We start from the raw sequence: 23,724 nt of genomic DNA on the forward strand, positions 1-23,724 counted from the left end.
CTGTTCACTCTTGTGTATAACACATGTGCTTGGGCGGTAGTTGTTGAACTGATGAATGGAGAGATGGATAATGAACGGGTTGATGGATGGATAGATGGCTACAGAGCTTGGTCTCCATGTCTGCTGGCCAATGAAAGAGTCCTCATGTTTCATTATACTTGTCATCTCCCATCTGCTCTGCTCCCCTCTAACCAATTCACCGTCTTACCTAGCTTCCAAGCAAAACCTTATTTAAGGGGTTTAGTCCTTCTATTGCTGAGAATCAAGACTCATTGCTCTTTGGCTGCCGCCCCAACTCCCAAGAGTCTCCTGAAGGTTTAATCAGGAGTGACTGATAACCTGGGATTATGTGGACTTTTGTCTTTGACATTATGAAAAGTTAGGCTCTTTGCTGTGCTTCCTAAGGCATAGGAGATTTAAAGAGAAAACAACTCAAATCTTCCTTTCTCCTCAACTCTTTCCTTTGGAAAATTACTGAGTGTGTGTGTGTGTGTGTGTGTGTGTGTGTGTGTTTTCCTGAAGCCTGTGTGTGTGCATAATCACTCTGTCGTGTCCGACTCTTTGTGACCCCATGGACTGTATCTTGCCAGACTCTTATGGGATACCCCAGGCAAGAATACTGGAGTGGGTTACCATTCCCTTCTCCAGGGATGTTTCTGACTCAGAGACGGAATCTGAATACCCTGCCTTGCAGGAGAATTTTTTCCTGTCTGAGCCACCAGGGAAGCCCCAGAATTCCTTTGCTGAATAGCTAATCATGTGGCCACTCTCTTACACCAGGGGTTCTACAGATAAAGAAGTAGAGTCACAGTTTATAAATGTAGTTTGTGATAGAACTTATTTCAAGTTGCCACAGGGGGTAACTATAGTACTGATACATTTTAAGAAGGCAGACCTTGTGTCTTCTTTTAGCTGTTATAGACCCAAGGTCCAGGCAGTACTTGGTGCACACACACCCAAACACACACACCCTCATAAAATATGTGTTGAATGAATTCATCACAAGAAACTCATAAAAATATGTCCTTAGTGGCGAGACGGTTGGAAGTTATTTAATCATTGTAAACACAGAACATTGCATGCTTTAGGTTAAATAAGATACTGTATATCAAATGCCTAGCACAGGGTCTGGCATTTATTAAATAAATGAAAACTGCCATTAAGATTATTGGAGTGGGGTGGGATGGGGGTGGGGTGGGAGGGAGGCTCAAAAGGGAGGGGATATACGTGTGCCTGTGTGTATGCTTAGTCACTCAATCCTGTGAGGTCACTCCTCACCAGGTTCAGGTCCCTTCGTGGCTACTCACTTTTGTCGTTCAGTTGCTCAGTCGTGTCCAACTCTTTCCGACCCCATGAACTGCAGCACCCCAGGCTTCCCAGTCCTTCACAATCTCCCTGAGTTTGCTGAAACTCATGTCCACTGAGTCAGGGAGGCCAAACAACCCTCTCATCCTCTGTTGTCCCCTTCTCCTCTTGCCCACAATTTTTCCCAGCCTCAGGGTCTTTTCCACTGAGTCAGCTCTTTGCATTAGACAGCCAAAGTATTGGAGCTTCAGTTTCAGCATCAGTTCTTACCACCAGTTTCCAAGTCCTTGTTACAAGACATGTCCACAAGGCAAGAGCACTGCTTCATGCCGCACTCAGGTTTACTCAGTCCCCCAATCGGAGACCTAAAGTAAGTCATGCTCCTAGGTTGTTGATTCCAGGGGAATGTGCTAGAAGAAACACTCCAAGGTTTATGTCTCAGAAATTCTTTCCCCTTACTATTCACCCTCAAGACCCATGCCAAGCCCTGGCAGACCGTTCTGCTGAGGACACTATGGTTCCTAGGTGGGACGATGGCTCTGTGCAAGGAGGCTGCAGCGGGGAATCCCACCGGCATGAGAGTTGCACAGCAGGTGACTTTTTCAAACTCTTGCAGCCCAGAGGGTGCACCGGTCTTCGGATGCAGGAGTTTTTATGGAACCTTCAGGAGGGTGCACCTGGATTGGAAGATCCTGGTCCCGTCCGCAGGGACCAGACACCAGAGTCCCCAAGGCTTTCGTAACTGTTTTTGATAGACACATTTGAAATTTAATACCAGGGCTGGAGAGCTACAAGCTTAAAGCTCTAAGAGTAAAGGGTTATATAAGAGCACAGAGGACAGAACAATTACTTCTGATCAGAAGGGGGTGATATTTGAACTGAAGGTAAAGGAAGAGAAAGATTTCAATGGGAGAATGAATGAGTGAATCTCTTAGGAAAATAAATGGTTTGTTTTCTTTTTATGGTACAAGATGAAAAGAATTAGACTTGGCACTGTATTCACAGGGACTGGCATTAGTCCTGCAACTTCAAGCAAATCATTTTTCTGCACAGCAGTTTATCCATCTGTAAAATTGGACTAGTAACCACTCATTTCCCGGGATTTGTTTTAAGACTTAAATAAAGCTATGTCTGGAAAAGTTCTTTGCTTGAAATGCTAAGTGCCATAAAGATATTAGGTATAATTATGCTTCTTAATTCCTCTTGTACTTCGTCTCTTAAGAATTCAGTACAATGCAGAACATTACTGAGTGCTTGTTCAGCGGCAGACACCATTCTCGTACTTCCAGGATACTGTTTCGCTGGCCGTCCCAACAATCCTATAAGGTGGGCCGTATCCATATGCCCATTCTACAGATGAGGAAACGAAGGTACAGAGAGCTCAGCTGCCTGGCTCAAGGTCACACAGCTCTGAACTACTGGGGCCCAGATGGTACCTCAGCACCTCTTATCAGAGGCTAAAGATGCACTAAAGATGCTGTCAGTCAGGCCCGCTTAGGACACGTCAGTCAGCTGAGAAGGGATGGATGTGTCAGGGTGACCACCTCTGAGGACACAGTCATCAAGACCCCTCTCCTCCAGTTCCATCAGTAGATCAGCTGAAAATAGGATGAATTATGAGGGTCACAGAACTCAGATTTTCTTTTCCCAAACATTTTATGTCCTTGACTTAAACACTGATTATAAGAAAAACCAAGGCATAAAAGTTATAGAGATTTCACAGGGCTTCTTAGAAAATGAAATAGGCGAACATCCTCCTGGTGAAACCTAGCCTGACAAGGTCATTGTTAAGGAGTACAAAGCCAACAGCCGAATGAATCAGAAAAAGGGGCCCAACATTCAGTCAAATCAAGTGGCATTTATCTGTATTTTTAAATGGCTCTCTAACGCTTTTATTTCCTTGGTATAAGAGTTCCAATAGAACCCTAAAGCGATTGTAGAGAACACTGGGGCTTTTTAACAGCTTCTACCTTAGCAAGCCACGGTCATTTAAAGAGAAGTGGATGAGCTGCTAGGAGGAGGGAGATTTCTGCTGAAGAAAATGAAGGTGTTCTGGCTCCATTGCTTCTGCCTCTTTCTGGAGAGAGGCGACATGCACACAGGAACGTGATGGAACTTTCCAGCTGGTGATTTTGCATTATCAGGAAGGAAAGTGTTTATGAAAATGAAAATTACTGATAATTATGTGTGAAAGCCCACAAGGGAGAAAAATGCAGCAACACTGCAGAATCTTTATTTATATCCAGAACTGAAGCCCGTTTGGTGGGAGTGTGAATTGGTCCAGTTTTTTGGAGGGGACTTGTTAATGTCCTGACACTTTGACCCGGCAAGTTCCCTTCGCAAAATCTACTTTTTAGCAAGACTTAACACATATCCAAGGTCTGTGTACAAGAATGTTGACTGTAGTGTAGTTTGCACGTACAAAAATATAGAAATAATCTATTTCCATCATCATGAATATGTTTAAACAATGCTGGCATATCCATATTTTAGAAAATTTTGCTAATAAATGGAATGAGATATTCTGACATGAAAAGTTGTCACTGATGTTTTAAAGGAAAAAAAAAGCAAATGACAAAAAAAAGTATCTATTGCATGCTTTTATTTTGTATGCTTTCATTTTAAAATGAAAGCCCTCACGGCGGGGCTTGGGGAGATTTGCTTCTCCTCTCAGGTGGCCTGTCTCCTTTTGTGAACAAGGCTGGTCTAAGGGAATCTGTCCCAGGGGTCTTTGGAATGAAGAGGAAAGCATAGAGAGAGCTTGAGAACAGAACAGAAACCAGCGTCACCGATTAGCATCGTCCTGTGGGTCCTTCCTTGGTAGAGTCTCCCTCCCGTCGTCTTCAGATGAACGCCTACCCATCCTGCTGGACCCGGCTCACGGGCCATCGCTGACGGTCTCCGCTGTCTCTGCTGCGCAGGCGGAACTGACGGGGGCTCCTCCTTCGGTCCTGCGGTGCCCTGGGCACCCAGCCTCGCCCCTGCACGGCCTGCTTCGGGTTTGCTCCTCCGTCTCCTCCATCCCCCCGAGTCCCTGCAAGGCGGCAGCCCTGTTCGGTCCACCTTTTTCCTAATTGAATTCTCCCTATTTTTGCCTCTGTCACCCAGGCAAGGCAACTAAATGCACTGCGGAGCTCTGGTAACAGCTTCCTAAGGGGTCTCCCTGCTCGTCTTCCTCCATTCCGGTCCAGGCTGACGTTTGAGCCTGACGGGTCCCTGCCCAAAGCCCTTCAAGGGCAGAGTAGGACTGGAAGACACGGAGTCAGATTTTCATTCCGGTTTGCTAAGGCTGACGTGATGCCCAGCACATTGCTTTCTGGAACGCTTGGCTGCTTCATCTATGAAATGAAGGCATCACCTCCTCCCACAAGGCTGTAGAAGGAACACAATGAAAAACGCATGTGAAATGCATCAAGGGCGTTTAGCCAAACCCAAATTTAGCTATTACTACTTCTGTTATCCTTGAGAGGCCGGGCTCATCAGGGGAGAAGGAAAGCATGTCTGAAAAGTCCCTGTCCAGGAATTCAGACTACATCCTGAAGGGCCCCGTGTCCCGGAGCAAGTTTCTCTGTGTGTGCGTGTGTGTGTGTGTGTGTGTGTGTGTGTGTGTTATTCTGTCGCTCTGTCGTGTTCAACTCTTTGAGACGCCATGGACTGTAGCCTGCCAGGCTTCTCTGTCCATGGAATTTTCTCTGCAAGAATGCTGGAGTGGGTTGCCATTTCCTCCTCCAGGGGATCTTCCTGACCCAGGGTTCAAACCCACATCTCCTGCGTCTCTTGCGTTGGCAGGCAGATTCTTTAACCACTGAGCCACCAGGGAAGCCCCGCAAGTTTCTTTAATTATTCACGAAGAGGTGAACTCTTACCTAGGATCCCATTTCCATAAGAAACTGCATTTCATGTGCCCCTTGCTGAGCTCAATCCATAAGGCAAAGGGGAAAAGACTCTTCCTTACCCTTAATATTAAATACAAATATTAGAGAACTTTGGTGCGGGTTTTTTGTTTGTTTGTTTTACCACTTATGAAACACTTTCCTACCCAGCATAGAATTTGGAGACGATTTTAATGGGAAGAAAGCACAGCCAAATCTTAATAGTGATAGTCTCTGGCGTGCTGCGATTCATGGGGTCGCAAAGAGTCGGACACGACTGAGCGACTGATCTGATCTGATCTGGATGGTGGGATTTGAGGTGATTTTAACCTTACTTGTGTTTCCCTAAAGCTTCAAAATCTTCTGCAGTTTCAGAGCTGAATAGAAACAATGGTTGCATAATATTGTGAATGCAATAAATGCACTAAATCGTAAAGTGTAAAATTTTACGTTATGTGAATTTCACCTCATCCAAAAGATCTCCTGCAATACTACACACGTGATTTCATACTCATTTATGAAAATGAGGTTTGAGGCGAGAACAAGCAAGGACTTTTAAGGCTCAAAGGCAGTTCAATCAGCAGTCACTCTCCGGCTCCCATGTCCGAGTCATAATCCCAGGCAGCCAGCCTGCAACGCGCTCCTCCGACCACCAGGGGGCTCTGAAGAGGCCTGGCGTCCCCACTCGCGGGAGGGCGCCTGCTCTTGCTCTTGCGCCTTCGGAGCACGCGTGCGCGCGGGGGGCGTGGCCCGCGTGGCCGCCTGAAGGGCCGGGCGTCGCCCACTCGGCTGTGTCCCTGTTGCCTCTCGCCTGACTGAGTGACTTCATGTCTGACAGACTTCGTGTCTGACTGAACTGCCGCCCCGAGTCCTTGCGAGCCCCCATCTCCTCGCTCCCCGGCCCCAGCCTTCTTCCGTCCGTCCGGGCGGGTCCCAGACTTCCATCTCCCACCCCGAGCGAGTTCCCGGTCCCGCCTGCTGTCCTCCGGGGGGCCCTCGGTGACCCCGGCCCCATGGCGCTGCAGGCGCTGCAGAGCTCGGGGCTGGCCTTCCGCAAGATCCTGTCTCACTTCCCCGAGGAGCTGAGGCTGGCTTTCGCCTACGGCTCGGGGGTGTACCGCCAGGCGGGGCCCAGCTCAGACCAGAAGGTGAGCCCGGGAGGTCCTTTGCCTTCGGTCCCTCCCGAGCCCTGGAGCTGCCGGGCCGCTCTGCGCGTCCCCGTATCAACTCGCGAAGTCCTGACACAAACCCTACGAAAGGGCTCTTAGCAGAGCGGCAGCCTGAGCTGCGCTTCCAAAGACACGTAGGAGTCCGCTTGGGTCTAAGAGCGGGAGATGCAGTTATGTGGAGGGAAGAGCTGGTGCCGGCACAAGACGGGAAAAAAAAAAAAAAAAAAACACTTGGCCAGGTCCTCGTTCAGTGTTCTCGAGTTTTCTGGAAAGCTTAAAAAAAAAATTGATAATCTGGGTTCCAGTTGCGGAGATTCAGATTTAATTAGTCTGGGATGAGCCCAGGCTTTAGGAATTTAAAAAACGTCCTAGTCCCAGGTGATTCTATCTCGCAGCCAAGCTTGAGGGTTACGTCTCTGGCTGTAGGAGAAAATACAAAGTGATTCTCCTGACTTTGGGAAGCTGGTGGACGGATGGTAGACTTAGGGCATTTGCAGTGACTTTAACAAATAGCAAGGGCTTCCCTGGTAGCTCAGCTGGTCAAGAATCCGTCTGCAATGCAGGAGACCCCGGTTTGATTCCTGGCTCCGGGAGATCCCCTGGAGAAGGGATAGGCTTCCCACTCCAGTATTCTTGGGCTTCCCTGGTGGCTCAGACAGTAAAGAAATAGCCTGCAATGCCAGAGTCTTCGGTTCAATCTCTGGGTTGGGATCCCTTGGAGAAGGGAACAGGTACCCACTTCAGTATCCTTGCCTGGGGAGTTCCATGGACAGAGGAGCCTGACAGGCTACAGTCCATGGCGGGTCACAAAGAATCTGACACGACTGAGCAACTTTGCACTTGGCACTAACTAAATCTGAAACCTGTATGCAAGTCAAGAAGCAACAGTTAGAATCAAACATGGAACAATGAACTGATTCAAAATTGGGAAAGGAGTACGTCTAGGCTGTATATTGTCACTCTGCTTACTTAACTTATATGCAGAGTACATCACGTGAAATGGCAGGCTGGATGAAGCACAAGCTGGAATCAACATTGCTGGGAGAAATATCAATAACCTCAAATATGCAGATGACGCCACCCTTATGGCAGAAGGCAAAGAGGAACTAAAGAGCCTCTTGAAGGTGAAAGGGGAGGGTGAAAAGCTGGCTTAAAACTCAGCATTCAACAAAGGAGGATCATGGCATTCAGTCCCATCACTTCATGGCAAATTGACGGAGAAACGATAGAAAGAGGGACAGGCTTTACTTTCTTGGGTTCCGAAATCACTGCAGATGATGACCACAGCCATGAAATTAAAAGACACTTGCTCCTTGGAAGAAAAGCTATGACCAGCCTAGACAGTATAATAAAAAGCACAGACGTTACTTTGCCAACAAAGGTCTGTCTAGTCAAAGCTGTGGTTTTTCCAGTAGTTGTATGGATGTGAGAGTTGGACTATAAGGAAAGCTGAGCACCAAAGAATTGATGCTTTTGAACTGTGGTGTTGGAGAAGACTCTTGAGAGTCCCTTGGACTGCAAGGAGATCCAATCAGTCCATCCTAAAGAAAATCAGTCCTGAATATTCATTGGAAGGACTGATGCTGAAGCTGAAGCTCCAATACTTTGGCCATCTGATGTGAAGAACTGACTCACTGGAAAAGACCCTAATGCTGGGAAAGATTGAAAGCGGGAGGAGAAGGGGACGACAGAGGATGAGATGGTTGGATGGCATCACCGACTCAATGGACATGCGTTTGAGCAAGCTCCAGGAGTTGGTGATGGACAGGGAAGCCTGGTGTGCTGCAGTCCATGGGGTCGAAAAGAGTTGGACTTGACTAAGTGATTGAACTGATTGAACTAACAGGGAGAGTTAGTGGGTGAGCAGTGTGTTTCTCTGACCCAGGACATTTACCAAGTCTGTTTAGGGCAAGGCGTTGTTACGCTTCAGAATTGGCTGAGCATAACAGAAGTGAGGGTACAGTTTTCCTTGTGATTGCAGATTTTTTTTTTTCTGCAAATGGGGGAAAACAAGTTTGCTTCCAAGGTGGAGTCAAAATTTAAGACATAAAAAATGGCAGACATATTTGCTGTTTAATGAGGCTTTTGATTGACTTCAACAAGGCTTTTGAGCTCCTGCTGAATTAAGGTAAAAGGAGCAGGAGTCTAGATAGAGATGTTTTCTGTATGTGCAGCTCCTGTTCCGGACTGGGTTTTTTGGTTTTTGTTTTTTAAATAAACAAAGGAAATGGTCACGTGCTGTCTGCTCTAGGGCCTCTTGGCTTTGGACACCTGGCTGTAACCTTTCAGTTAATCTTTCCCTGTTCATTTCCTGTTGAGGCCATCTATACCATGCCTTGAATTTCCTGGTTCCCACCTATACTAGTGTTTAAGTAATGTGCTTATTTTGTATTTTATTGTGCTCAGTTGCTCAGTCTTTTCCAGCTCTTTTCAACCCCATGGACTGTAGCCCACGTGGCTCCTCTGTTCATGGAATTCTCCAGGCAAGAATACTGGAGTGGGTTGCCATTTCTTCCTCCAGGGGATCTTCCTGACCTAGAGCTTAAACCCTCATTTCCGTGTCTCCTGCATTAGCAGGTGGATTCTTTACCACTGAGCCACCTGGGAAGCCCCCTAATTTAAGGAGTACATGGAACAACAGACTGGTTCCAAATAGGAAAAGGAGTACGTCAAGGCTGTATATTGTCACCCTGCTTATTTAACTTCTATGCAGAGTACATCATGAGAAACGCTGGGCTGGAAGAAGCACAAGCTGGAATCAAGATTGCCGGGAGAAATATCAATAACCTCAGATATACAGATGACACCACCCTTATGGCAGAAAGTGAAGAGGAACTAAAAGCCTCTTGATGAAAGTGAAAGTGGAGAGTGAAAAAGTTGGCTTAAAGCTCAACATTCAGAAAACTAAGATCATGGCATCTGGTCCCATCACTTCATGGCAAATAGATGGGGAAACAGTGGAAACAGTGTCAGACTTTATTTTTGGAGTCTCCAAAATCACTGTAGATGGTGACTGCAGCCATGAAATTAAAAGACGCTTACTCCTTGGAAGGAAAGTTATGACCAACCTAGATAAGCATATTAAAAAGAAGAAATATTACTTTGCTAACAAAGGTCCATCTAGTCAAGGCTATGGTTTTTCCAGTAGTCATGTATGCATGTGAGAGTTGGACTGTGAAGAAAGCTGAGCACCGAAGAATTGATGCTTTTGAACTGTGGTGTTGGAGAAGATGCTTGAGAGTCCCTTGGACTGCAAGGAGATCCAACCAGTCCATTCTAAAGGAGATCAGCCCTGGGTGTTCTTTGGAAGGAATGATGCTAAAGCTGAAACTCCAGTACTTTGGCCACCTGGAAAAGACTCTGATGCTGGGAGGGATTTGGGGCAGGAGGAAAAGGGGATGACAGAGGATGAGATGGCTGAATGGCATCACTGACTTGATGCACATGAGTTTGGGTGAATTCCGGGAGTTGGTGATGGGACAGGGAGGCCTGGTGTGCTGCGATTCATGGGGTCATAAAGAGTCAGACACAACTGAGTGACTGAACTGAACTGAACTTTTCTTTAAATTGACAACATATGGGAAATGATACATTTGGGGCACACAGGAAATTATAGATTATAATAGGTTATTTTTTTCCAACATACATGAAAAAATTTTAAAACATGTCCACTCAAATTCTTAACTATCACCACTAGTTTGTAGGAAACTCAGAGCATCTTGATTCTATAGTCACCTCTTCTTTTTCATGTGAAGATTTTCCTTTGAGCAGACCTGGAATTCTCTCTAAGAAAAGGTCTTTCCTTTTCCCTCACCCTCGTTGCCTGCAAGTTCACAAGTAGATTCCAGCACCTGAGTCTGTCCCAGCTGAGTCCCTGCCTCGGTGCCCTGGTTACTGGCAGGCAGCCTTGTGTGTGGTGGTGCATCCTTTGTCTGACCTCCCTTTCTGCTGCAGGAGCATTTCTTAACCACGGCAGCCAGTCTCCCTCTTTGGTCCATCTGCCACCACTCTATACCTGCATCCCATCCAGCCCTACCGACCTAGACACAGCTCCCAGAACATGCCCAGCTCTCGTCTCCTCCACAAGAGCGTTTTCACCCAACAGGACTCCCCCCGACCCCATTCCTCAGGCCTTGCCTAACACTTCACCAAATCTGCTTAACTTGTGCATTCTTGAAGACTCAGACTTACCAGAGTCTTGAAGAGTGTCGTCTCATAGGAAAATTCCTCCTTCCTCTGTGACCCCATTCTGAGTGAAATTCCCCTAGGAAGTCGTTTTGCTAATAATCTGTCTTCTCCCCAGTTGACTTTGAGCTCTTTATCTCAGGACCCATCAGAGCTCATCCTAGATGATCAGGGAGAGGTTGGCTAATGGGTGAAGTTAAGATAACTTATTTCCCTTTGCATAATGCTTTATAGAGCTTGTCCACATGGTGTTATCTGATCTGAAAGAAAAGTGGAGCACATTTAAGTATTTAGGTGGAAGACAGTGTAGCAAAGTGGTCTAGCCCAGAATTTGGAACCAGACTGTGTCTATCACTCATTAACCGTGTGTCCTTGGGCAGGGAGCTTACTCTGTGCCATGGTTTCCTTTCCTGTAGAAATGGGCTAATAATGGTATCTACCTTGTAGGATTGTTTTGAGGATAAAAAGAGTTACTGTATGTATAATACAGAAAGTATTTAAAAGAGGGCTGGAACATTACTTCAGTCAGCGTTACTGTTATATGAGTTGAGGAAAACAAAGCTCAACCTGGTTCCAGAGGTTTGCTTAAGTTTCTGACCCTGAGTCTGCTGTTAATCACAGCAACGTTGAGTCTTAGAACTTTCAACTCTGTCTCGCTGTCTTTCTAGGAGTTAAAACTGAAAATCCTCTTTTCTTCACCTCCCAGAATGTCATGTGGAACTTCGTGTTCACATATGTTGAGACCCTGTCACATGGCATTCAAAGAACCTGAAGAAAAATTGGAACCATTACTCTTTCCTTAAAGTATTGGGCTGGTAAAGAATCTGCCTGCAATGCAGGAGACCCCAGTTCGATTCCTGGGTTGGGAAGATCCCCTGGAGCAGGGATAGGCTACCCACTCCAGTATTCTTGGGCTTCCCTTGTGGTTCAGATGGTAAAGAATCCGCCTGCAATGTGGGAGACCTGGGTTCAGAAGATCCCCTGGACAAGGGAAAGGCTACCCACGCCAGTATTCTGGCCTAAAGAATTCCATGGCTTGTATAGTCCATGGGGTCACAAAGAGTCGGATACAACTTAGTGACTAGAAAAAAAGTATTGGGACCAAGGATTATCACTCCTGTCCAGAATAACCACGGCACCGGTGATCATGTGTGACGGGAGGGTGAGTGACTTCGGGCCTCTGTCTTAACTTCGGTGGCTATTAACCTTTATTTTTAGAGTTCCAGCTAAATATGTGTGTTCTTACAGTCAGGAACTGTTCACACTTTTGCCGGATGAAGGTGATGAATGTGACTGTGTTTTATTTGTTGCCTTTGGCCAAATGTTTTTTGGCTGGGAAAGATAGGGGGCGGCAGAGGATGAGATATTTAGACCGCATCACCGACTCGATGGACATGAGTTTGACTCTGGAGTCAAATTTCAGGAGATAGTAAAGGACAGGGAAGCCTGATGTGCTGCAGTCCGTAGGGTCACAGAGAGACATGGCTTAGTGACCGAACAGCAACAGCAGCTGTTTCTTGGTGTCAAGTTTTAGTGCCTCAGCAGCACCCGAGCGCGCCTGTCGGGCGCACAGGTGGTGGCCCTGCCCCCAGAGTTCCTGAATCAGAAGGTCTGGGAGAGGGTTTGAGGATTTGCAGTTTTCACTCACTGAGAGGTAATCGTCCTGTAACGCTGGGCTGATTGTAGGTGTGTGGCGTAAATGACTGATCTTACTGCGGGTTGATGACCACGGTAAGTCTAGTTAACACCCATCACCATACATAGTTGGTTTTCTGGTGATGAGAATTTTTAAGGTTTACTCTCTCAGCAGCAAGGATTTGCATTTCTTTTTTAAAATTTTATTTATTTTTAATTGGAGGATAATTGCTTTGCACTACTGTGTTGGTTTCTGCCATACATCAGCATGAATTAGCCGTAGGTATACATATGTCCCCTCCATCTTGAACATACTGCCCACCCCATCCCACCCCTCTGAGCTGCTGCCGAGCGTCAGGTGAGCTCCCTGTGTTGTATAGCAACTCCCCACTAGCTATCTCTTGTACACATGGTGGTGTATATTTCAGTGCTTCTCTCTCAGTTTTTCCCACCTTCTCCTGCCCCCTGGATTTGCATTTCTAACAGGCTTCCAAACGATGCTGATGCTGCCCATCTGGAACATACTTTGAGAACCACTGGTTTGGTCAGTGGGAGGAAGGGGCAGACTCATTGCAGATCAGGGTGGAAATTAATCTTATTTATACGGAGAGGCACACACTCCCAGGGAGAAGTTGGAAGTGAAGAGGGGATCATAGGTAGTTGGAAGCCTGTGGTGCCCAGTGGGAGGAACTCCTTGGTGCCATCGGTTGGGCAGAATTTGATGACGGGTGTTGGAGGGCAGATGAGCACCCCGATCCTGGTGGAGGGTTGTCTGACTGTGGGGACCCTGCCCAGTGGTCATTCTGATGAGGAGTCCAGGCTCTAAGAGGACGTCCAGGAACCCGGCATGACCCCAGTGTGAGAGGACCAGTGGAAGCTAAGTCGGGCCTCCTAGAGTCAGCCGTGCAGAGGGTGACTGCTGTGCCTGCACTGCTCCAGGCTCCCGACAGCTCAGGGCTGTCACCCTTCCCTGGGCAGACGAGTCACCTGAGGATCTTGTTGGAACACAGATTCTGATTCACTGGGTCTGTGACGCTGATGCTGCTGGGCGGTGGACAACACTTTGACAGGCAGGAGGCTGGAGTACCGACTTGAGAAGGGTTTTGCAGGCCTATCTGAGCGAGGAAGGGATGAGCGCTGTGGTTGATATGGTGATGTCTGCATCGCCTTTGGGCCGTGCGTTTACTTTTCTGGTTGCCGTCTGGTCCTGCCTCCCAGCTGTTAGGCGCCTGGGGCAAGAAGGGCTCTGCGGTGCGGTGGCCGGAGTCGGGGGAAGCGGGTCACTCAGCCCAGCCCCGAACATCCACGCTAGTCATGGAGCTCGGAGCTCTATGCTTTCTCCAGTATTAATGTTATGCTGAGCCGACCTCTAATTAGTAGTTTCAAACAGTATTAAAGCTTCAGTAACAAAATGTTTGGGCATAATTGTGTGCCAAAGGGACTGTACTTTTTAATTGAAATTCTTCAGCTACTTTTTAGATATTTGTAGCCTGCGAAGGCTGCTTGGATACTGAAGTTCAGTGAAGTGAGTCTGAAGATATCTGTTGAAGCAAATGGGATTTTGTAACCGGGAACAACTGCATTCAGGGTTTTGTGCAAATTACTACTGAGATGAGCTTGACCATAGTTCCATGTGTTCAGAGCTGATAAAGATGTTTTATGTTTGCATGTTGCATTGTAATTACAGAGGTGTTTGAAATAGTGAACCGTGAAAGAGAAATTCACCATGTAAAGGATGTCAGTGAAAACTTTGAGAAAAATTTCTCACTCTCTGTGATGAAACAACACTGGAGCCCAGACTGAAATTCAGGGACCTGGTTTGGCTCTGCTCCACTGGGTGCCACCTCGGGCACACCATTTATTCTCTCTGAGCATCAGGTTTCTTATTTCTCACATGAGGAGCGTGAACTGTGCCACGTGCCTGTCAGGACCATTGTTTTTATTGATATTTCCAGTCCATTGAGGACCAAGACCAGACAGCCTAGAGAGCCATTCTGCCTCTGACATCACAAGTGCCAGAGTTAAAGCTGTGGTCATCGCACCATGAATACCTCAGGCGACAGACAGTCTTGGAAACTAACCCTTTGCAGAAGATTTCATGGAGATGTGTTTTTACAAGGTAGGCGGTCTTTTGAGTGGCTTTGGAAATCAAGCTTCTGCCCTGGTCGGAAATTTAGGTCTTTATATTTTGCACTTGCACAAGGGTCAGTATGGCATTTTGCTCTTTCTCATGCACGACTCTTTTCTTTTCCAGCTTATCAAATACAGAGTTATTAGCACCAGTGTTTTGATTGAAGATCTCCTCAACTGGAATAACTTAGACATTGCTGGTTGACTCCAAAAACCAGTGAGTGAGTGTTGTTAGGGATGGTTCTCCTCTCCGGACCATGCTCCTGGGCTGCTCCCTGCTTTGACTTTCTGCAGATATTTGCGGTAATTCCACACTCAACCAAGTGCTCCAAGGCTTAATTCAGGGCCATTAAATCCTTATGAGGGAGGAGGCAATATGGAATTAAGTAGCTTATGTACCATATGAAGCTTTGTATGTTATAAATATTCCATTAAAAAAATAAGGACAAAAGGTAAAAGGTAGAATTCAGGTTTTACAATTCAGTTCAGTTGCTCAGTCGTGTCTGACTCCTTGTGACCCCGTGGACTGCAGCACACCAGACTTTCCTGTCCATCACCAACTCTTGGAGCTTGCTCAAACTTATGTCCATCAAGTCAGTAACGCCATCCAACCATCTCATCTTCTGTCATTCCCTTCTCCTCCTACCTTCAGTCTTTCTTCAATCAGGTTCTTGAGCCTGATTTATAAAATAGTTAAGTCTTCTAATATTGTTATTCACAATTAATTTAAAAAAAAAAACAGAGAAGAAACTATACTTTGGGATTTACATCATTCCCATCTTTCCTTGCCATCTAATACACTTTTAATTTGGAGTTTGTCATACTGTTTGTGTCTTTTATGTGTTGTCTGAATTTTGTCAGAAATTATCTGTGTTTGATAAATGAAAGGCAGTCTAAACCCTACTTTCTGGAACACGAGGAGAGTTTGCTTACAGCACTAAAGGATCAGAGACGGCAGCTGCGTTTCAGATACGTGAGTGTCCTCAGGAGGGATTTCTAGACCCACTGCTTGCTTAGAAAGTCAGTCAGAAGCAGCATGATGGTCCACAATTGTGTCGGGAGTGCACACTGGCACAGTCGCTACAGAGACCAACGTGGCAGTTCTGGTTCTAAGCTCGTGCCTTAGAGCAGTGCTGCTCACATGAGGCCCCTGGAGCAGCATCAGCGTCACCTGGGAACCTGGCAGAAATGTACCCCGGCCTGCCGAGTCAGAGTCTCTGGGGATGGGCCTAATACTGGGTATTTGAACAGGCCCTGCAGGAGACTCTGATCTCCTAAAGGTGAGAAGCCCCGGCTCAGAGAAGCGCATGCGCTGTGCACCAGGAGACACACAGGGAAGCTCCCTTCAGCTGCGGGCTCAGCTGCGGGCTCTCACTGAATCTTCCCCGCAAGCTCGTAAGCCTGGCTCAGGTACGAACCCCGTCACAGAGGTAGTGAGAGACAGGGCGTGAGCACATGCTGGCGACTGCAGTGCTGTCTTCACGACCAGTCAGACACACTGGAGCAGTTTGTATCTCGATGGGAGGGGAGCACAGACAGCAGTTGCTTCTAGCTAGTTTTCTTTCCTTTTTCCTTACTCAGGTTCAGATCAGTTCAAAATAGAGCATGGCCTGCTCACGTTAGATAAGAACAGAGATGAGTTCTGAATAAAGAAGTAAAATGCCTTTGTCTACCATAAAATTAAATGAAGAACAAAGAGATTAAAAAATAAAATTCTCAATTTCTCAAAGGTCATTTATTCCATTTTGTACTAACTTTTTCAAAACTCGTGTGGTTTCCTCATTTAGAAAAATATTTATTTTGTTTTCTTTCCTATGTCATGAGTTCTCTGATTTGGGCTTAAAACAGGAGACTCCAGAATTAGATTAGTAACTATTTCATGTCAACGGGCCTAACACTGCAGTATCTTCAGGGCTGAGGGTTTTGGACAGCTCCAGTGCATGTAGTAACACCCAGGTTGGGCAGTGCCCCACTTCGGGAGGTCTTCTGAACGTCCTGCTTTTCCAGGTGAAGATCGTGGCGATGAATGAGGATGTGGCCCTCCGCTCGGCCCTGGATCAAAACCTAAAGAGCGCTGTGACCGCGGCTTTCCTCATGCTCCCCGAAAGCTTTTCTGAAGAAGACCTGTTTACAGAGATCGCCTGGCTCTCCTACTCAGGTTAGTAGGTTTCGTGCTGCACTTCCTGCCGGAAAGAGATTCGCTGTTGGAAGATGGAGCAGGCCCGACCACCCCGCCCCTCGCTGGCAACAGAGGTTCTGGTCCCAGCACCTCTCTGAAGGTCTCTGCAGGAACCTGCCATCTGCCTCCTTGCCCCCAAGGTCTCTTCCTTTTCACATCTCTACATAGGCTAACCCTTCTGTTGTTGTTATCGTTAATTTTTATTTTGAAACACTTTCAGAGTACAGGTAAGTTTCAGTAATCATCCAGAAAGCTATGTCCTTTCCCCAGAAATGACTCACAACACTTGTTTTATCATTCTCTCTGTATCAGTGATGTTCAGAAGTTGACAGCAGAACCCCCTGGAGGGCTTGTCAGAACAGACAAGACAGTCGATTTGGGAGGTCTGGGGCGGGGTCCCCAAAGTCTGTATTTCTCTCCCGTTCCTGGTGATGCTGATGCTCCTCCAGGGACCCGACTTGGAGAACCACTGCTCCCTCTCTGCACGTAATACGCCGCATGATGCATGTTCTTCTGAACTGTTAGGGAGTTGGGCACACGTGTCACATCCCCTTTAGGCCCATTACTTCAGTGTGTGTTTCCTAAGAACAGGGCATCCTCTCGCAGAACCACAGTGCAGGCACCAAATAGCAACGATGCATCACTTCTATCAAACTGATAAGTTTTATTTCTAGTGTTGTTGGTTGTCCCCATAATGTCCTTTCTAATATTTTACCCTCAAGTACATGATCCCGTTAGGGATCGCATAATGTATTTAGATGCCATCTCTTTTATCTTTTAATTTGTAACGTTTCCTCAGCCTTTCTTTGTCTCGTATGACACTCACATATTTGCAGTCTGCAGACCAGTGATGTTGGTGCCCTGATAAGCAGTGTTTTCTCCTCTCTAAGCAAACTGGGGAGACATTTGAAGGTCAGGCCAGTATCCTATTTCTTAACGAAACTTTCCCTCGAGGGTGAATTTCCACTGATGATTCTTGCTGGAAACAGTCTTTACTATGATGGGTGCAAAGTGGTGACTTGGCCACTCCACCTTTCCTCACATTAAGGAAACCTTTCTCCCTCGTTCTCCATTCATCTATTTATTTATCTGAATATTAACTTCCTTTCCCCTTAAGCCAGCTGTGTTCCTCAAAGTTATCAGGGGGAGGAGGAGGCCGAGAGGGCAGAGCTTGGCCCCTCACTGTAGCCTTGGCCCCAGGAGCCCCCCAGCAATCCTTAACATGTTAAGAATTTGTGTATAACTCCATTTTCAGAAAAGTAGTTTGCCTCTTAAGTGGTAGTTTGAAAACCACTATCTTAAATATTCTCTTTACCCACTTTTAAGTATGACTCGAAGGAGTCTATGCTCAAAATACTGCAGAGGCAGCTGACTCATTCTCTGAATCCCTGTACAGATAAGATTTCATGGAGACGCCGTGCTCACAGAGATGCAAAAGGTCTTGCTCTTCAGTCTTATTCCCAAAACGTATGTGCTGTGACTGTCATGCAGCACGGGTGAGAAGGCAGGTGAAATAGCCTTGGTCTCGGTTGCTTCCAGCATCTCACGGCAGCCTCGCTGCCTGTCAGCAAAGGCCAAGGGGACAGCATGGTGGGGCTGCTCCAGGAGGAATGTGGGGAGGGGCCCTCTGTCTGGGTGCCTCCCCGACCCCGCTCACCTGCGAGGAAAGGTGGACCTGAACCTTCGGTCGACTTTGTGGGAGAAGATGCAGAGCCGTCCTCTGCTCTGACCACGTCAGCATCAGCTTAGTGTTAGGTGGACTCCAGGTTGCTGCTGTTGTTCAGCCGCTCAGTTGTGTCTGACTCTTTGTGACCCCATGGACTGCAGCATGCCAGGCTCCTCTGTCCTTTACCATCTCCCAGAGTTTGCTCAAACTCATGTCCATCGAGTCGGTGATGCCATCCAACCATCTCATTCTCTGTCATCCCCTTCTCCTCCTGCCCTCAATCTTTCCCAGCATCAGGGTCTTTTCCAATGAGTCAGCTCTTTGCATCAGCTGCTCAAAGTATTGGAGCTTCATCTTCAGCATCAGTTCTTCCAGTGAATATTCAGGGTTGATTTCCTTTAGGATGGACTGGTTGGATCTCCTTGCAGTCCAAGGGTCTCTCAAGAGTCTTCTCCAACACCACAGTTCAAAAACATCAATTCTTTGGTGCTCAGCTTTCTTTATAGTCCAACTCTCACATCCATACATACCACTGGAAAAACCATAGCCTTGACTGGATGGACCTTTGTCAGCAAAGTGATTTCTCTGCTTTTTACACTGTCTAGGTTCGTCATAGCTTTCCTTCCAAGGAGCAAGCTCTTTTAATTGCATGAATCTAGGATTTCTCTATAAATTCCAAACATTGACTGAAGACATTTATTTACAGACTTTAAGTAAGCATTCAATCACTTTCAATCTTGAGCTGACTTTTGTTCCGCCTCCTGAAAGGACCATGTCATACGCTCCTGGTTTCTCCTTTTGTTTAGTAAACACTTGCTGATTCATAGCAGAATCATCCTCTGCTCTGCTTCTTCTAGAATATTCACTAAGAGCTGCTGTATAGCGATGCTGTTCCATAATCAGTGGGTCAGCAAGTGGGTAGGTGGGTGGATGCGTAGGTGGGCGGCTGAGCACTTACCCTTTACTCCACCACGGATCCTCATGGTGCCGCCTCCGCTCAGCAGACGTGTGTGTCCTGTGTCTCCTGTGCCACACACCGCGCTAGGCCGGGTGCGAGCTCGCAAGCGAGATGCGATGAATCTCCTCGTGGAGGTCATGTTCTTTTAGGGAGAGACTGACGACAAAGAAGCAGTAGGCAGTTTCAGACAGCGGTGAGTGCCGTGAGGAGAAGAAAATACTGCAGGTTGAGGGTGAGGCTGTTTCTCAGTGGGTGGTTCAGGAAGGGCCTCCGAGGCAGGGGACGGTGTCTACGAGCTGGCCCAGGGCTGTTGGGGAAGAGCCTACCGACAAGTGCGTTGCTCCCCAGAGCCAGGTCTCACACCCTGCTGTGTCTGACCCCAGCCCCACAGCCTCTGGTCGCTCCCATTTCTCATCTCGCCTCCTCCTTTTCTTTCTATTTGTCATTGCTTAACCAGCCTTGGGTCTGAGATTTTGGCCAAGTAGCCCACATTACTCATTTCAAAGAGGTTGACTTCTTTTTCCTACAACACTTAGGACACAATGCTTTGCGAATCCTCCCCAGTTCAGTTCAGTCGCTCAGTCATGTCCGATTCTTTGCGACCCCATGGGCCGAAGCACGCCAGGCCTCCCTGCCCATCACCAACTCCTGGAGCTCACTCAAACTCATGTCCATCGAGTCCGTGATGCCATCCAACCATCTCATCCTCTGTCGTCCCCTTCTCCTCCCACCTTCAATCTTTCCCAGCATCAGGGTCTTTTCTAGTGAGTCAGTTCTTTGCATAAGGTGGTCAAAGTATTGAAGTTTCAGCTTCAGCATCAGTCCTTTCAATGAATATTCAGGACTGATTTCCTTTAGGATTGACTGGTTTGCTGCTGCTGCTAAGTCGCTTCAGTTCCTCAAATCCTCAAATCCTCCCCAAAGGGGACTGATTCCCACTCTGTGTGGTCCCTACCTTGTGAGTGAGACCTTTTCCAAAAAGTATTCTGTAAATAAATTGTTTAGATTGGGAATCTATTTCCCTATTGAAACAGCATAATATATGATGGTTGTTGGTACACCAGGACACAGTGTAATTAATGGTTAACTAGCCTGTGATATGATGGAACTAGACTGGGATGGTGCGGTTGGGGAAGGATCTAGGCCCTGTAGGCAGGTGTCTTCTGTAGATGTGAGACTTGCCCCAGGTGATGTGTTGAAAGACCAGCTTTTTTACCTGCCTTTTGTAGGCTTCTGAGAACCCAGTATCCTTGAATTGATCAGATTCTAATCCCTTCTGGAAACCACCCAAACCTCCCAAGCCCTTGGAATATTCCAGATTTCAAATTACTCACCAACCTCATTTTTACTTACAACTTGGACATCTATTTTGCACCTGTTTTCAGTTGAGAGAGGTGATATGTTGTCCCTAACCTTCGAAGTTCCGTTTCTCCCTGGCGGAGTCTGGGGGACATGGAGAAAACAGTTGTCTCCGTGTCATTGGACAAGTTCCTGCCAGTAATTGTTGGTGGAGGCAAGATCTGTCAGTATTACTAGCAGTAATAATAATAATAATCCCTGTATTCTGTGTAGTATTTGAGGATCACTTTAACTGCCCCAGGGTCAGTATTTATGGCATTATCATTATAAATGGTGGTGAGAAAGGAGTGGGTGGAAGATGGGAGCCTGCAGAATTGGGGAGCAGAAAGCCCTCTAATCCTTCAGTTATTCTTAGAAGTCAGCATTTAAGCAAACAGAAAAGGAGACCGAATGAACTTTTAAAGGGCCACCTTCACGTTCTTGTGAAAGTGCAAACTACTGACTAGTGTTAGGTAATGATCCCTGGTTTAACATTTATCAAGTGAATCAGCATCCCATACCTTATAAAGAATTAAGGATGCAATGTCTGCTCTAAGGAGCCTCACATTAATCAACATATGTGGTCATAGTGAGTCAGTGGCAGACCTCAAAACAGTCCAGGTGGAAAAGGCAGGGGTGTGTAAGTGCATGTCCCATTCAGGGAGGGAGGAGCAGATGGATGTGATGGAGGTCCACGCTGGTGGCCGGAGAAAGGCACATTCTGTGTCATATGTCAGGAATGACTCTCGGTACTTTGATCTAATAACTCATTTCATCCTCACACACAACCCTTTGATAGGGTGCTATATTATTGCCGCATTTAACAGATGAGAAAACCAAGGCCCAGGTCTGTCTCAGGTCAGTTGTCTGGTAGATTAGTAGGTGGTAGCGCTGGAATCTGAGCCCACACCCTTTTTTTTTTCTTTTAGCTTTTTATTTTGTATTGAGGTATAGTGGCACCCCACTCCAGTCCTCTTGCCTGGAAAATCCCATGGACAGAGGAGCCTGGTGGGCTGCAGTCCATGGGGTCACTAGGAGTCAGATGCGACTGAGCGACTTCACTTTCACTTTTCACTTTCATGCATTGGAGAAGGAAATGGCAACCCACTCCAGTGTTCTTGCCTGGAGAATCCCAGGGATGGGGGAGCCTGGTGGGCTGCCGTCTCTGGGGTTGCACAGTCGGACACGACTGGAGTGACTTACCTTACCTTATAGCTGATTAACAATGTTATGATAGTTTCAGGTGAACAGCAAAGGGGCTCAGTCATACATATACATGTTTCCACCCTCCGCCAAACTCCCCACCCACCCAGGCTGTCCCATAACATTGAGCAGAGTTCCATGTTAGCCCTCATTCTTAATCATTGAAAGTCACTGCTTCTGGTGTTTCAGAGAAGTTAGACCCAGATTGGGCAGAGCATGAAATACAAAGTGAAGAGATGGGAATTTGACAACCAGTATGCAGCTGAGAGCCACAGAAGTTTTCTGGCATTGCAGGTTGGGCCAGGATTTGTGGTTGTGGAAAGATAATTTTGCCAGCAGTGTGCAGGAGGGAGAAAGACTGAGAATGAGAACGTTTTTTCCCTCAGCACATAATCACGAGAGTTTCCTCTGCTGGACGCCCTTCTAAGCTCTGGGGATAAGGCAGGCACGGTCCCGGCCCTCATGGCGCTTTCTCTGCAGTTGAAAAGCCTGACGGCAGACACATGGCAGCACAGAACAGGGGAGGGGGCAGGCGTCACTTTGGTGCAACCAGAGACGGGAGGTGGGACCTGAGCACCGGCGTCTGAGCACCCGTGAGGAGAGCCCCGGGAGAGCTGGCCAGGCAGAGAGGGGCCTGCAGGGAGGACGGTTGGGACCTGGCCAGTGTTGGGTGGCCTCCAGAAACCCCCCGCCCCGTGGCACGTGGCAGGCCACTCCGCGTGTGGGTGGATGGACAGACCGAAGCCAGTCTGCATGGCAATGAGCGCTCAGGCAGGGCCTCAGGACCGCGACAGCCTCACGTGGAAACAGCTGCTCAGCTGGGTGTTCCATTTAGTTGCTGAGTTGTGTCCAGCTCTTCTGTGATCCCGTGGACTATAGCCCACCAGGCTCCTCTGTCCATGGGATTTCCCAGGCAAGAATACTGGAGTGGGTTCCATTTACTTCTCCAGGGGATCTTCCCGACCCAGGGATCGAACCCACATCTCCTGCACTGGCAGGTGGATTCTTTACCACTGAGCCTCAGGAATCCCATTCTGTTTAGTACTTTGCTTTTTCTAATCATTATATTACTTCATGGAAGGCAGCATTAGTACAGAGTTCATAAGCTGGGGCTCTGCAGTCAGACTCCTGGGTTCACCTCTTAGCTTTAACCTTAACTAACTTTCTGTCTTTGGGCAAGTTTCTTATCTCCTTGTGACTCAGTTTCTTTCTCTCCAAAGGAGTTTTTTATACGGATGAAGCTAAACCATACATGTAAATTAAATTGTATGTGCCTGGCACATCGTAAATGCTCAGTAAATGTTATCCTGCATTGTTCTAGATCCATGTTTGCTTGTATTAACATAGGGCTTCCCTGGTGGCTCAGACGGTAAAGAATCTTCCTGCAATGTGGGAGACCCGAGTTCCATCCCTGGGTTGGGAAGATCTCCTGGAGAAGGAAATGGCAATCTATTCAGTATCCTTGCCTGGAGAACTCCATGGACAGCGGAGCCTGTCAGGCTATAGTCCTTGGGGTCACAAAGGGTCAGACACGACCGAGCAACTAACACACACACCACACAGCCACTTGCTGTAGACAGAAAGTCAAGGCTGCAGTCAGACCTGAGTTTGAATGCTAGCCTCGTGAAGGTGCTGGAACCTTTCCGAGCCTGTTTTCTCCTTTGTAAAGGAGAAATAACTATTTCATAAGAAGATTTTCCATGAGATAATATGTATAAAACCCCAGCATCACAGCTCACTGATGGTTGGCGCTCAGAAAATGACTCCTGTCATTATTCATCACTGTTACTGTGTATCATCGCTGACTGCAGAGACTTTCCTCAGGCTGAGACACCCTGATCCGCCCAGTGCTTCAGTGACTGGTGGACACTCAGGCTGCCTTCATCTACCATTGTTTTACTAATGACATGACTATGGTTCACTTCAGCCAAATCTGTTTGGTAGGGAAGAGAGCAAAGGGGGACACTAGCTTCCTTGGACACGTTCGCCAAACTGGGATTATGTCGTCTGATATACTAACCACTAAATACATGTTGGCAAATGATGCATGTCAGAGTTAGCAGAGGACTTAAGTCAGGTAGAGT

General features: G+C 47.2%; 1 protein-coding gene across 3 annotated transcripts in view; it reads left to right on the forward strand.

The window, feature by feature from the left end:
* Window positions 1-5,927: 5,927 nt before the first annotated feature.
* LOC102281266 (phosphatidate cytidylyltransferase, mitochondrial-like) overlaps window positions 5,928-23,724 on the forward strand; it is a 33,502-nt gene continuing 15,705 nt past the window's right edge. The window contains exons 1-4 of one of the 3 annotated variants that reach the window (XM_070359972.1): window positions 6,220-6,325; window positions 14,122-14,285; window positions 14,421-14,599; window positions 16,304-16,454. In XM_070359972.1, the coding sequence (XP_070216073.1) occupies window positions 14,534-14,599; window positions 16,304-16,454 (217 nt within the window). In that variant the 5' untranslated portion in view covers window positions 6,220-6,325; window positions 14,122-14,285; window positions 14,421-14,533. Of the gene's footprint in view, window positions 6,326-14,121; window positions 14,286-14,420; window positions 14,600-16,303; window positions 16,455-23,724 lie in introns of all 3 variants that reach the window. The other 2 variants (XM_070359973.1, XM_070359971.1) reach the window with 2 other exon arrangements.

The sequence above is a fragment of the Bos mutus genome, chromosome 22 (assembly GCF_027580195.1).
Source record: "Bos mutus isolate GX-2022 chromosome 22, NWIPB_WYAK_1.1, whole genome shotgun sequence".
Lineage (NCBI taxonomy): Eukaryota > Metazoa > Chordata > Mammalia > Artiodactyla > Bovidae > Bos > Bos mutus.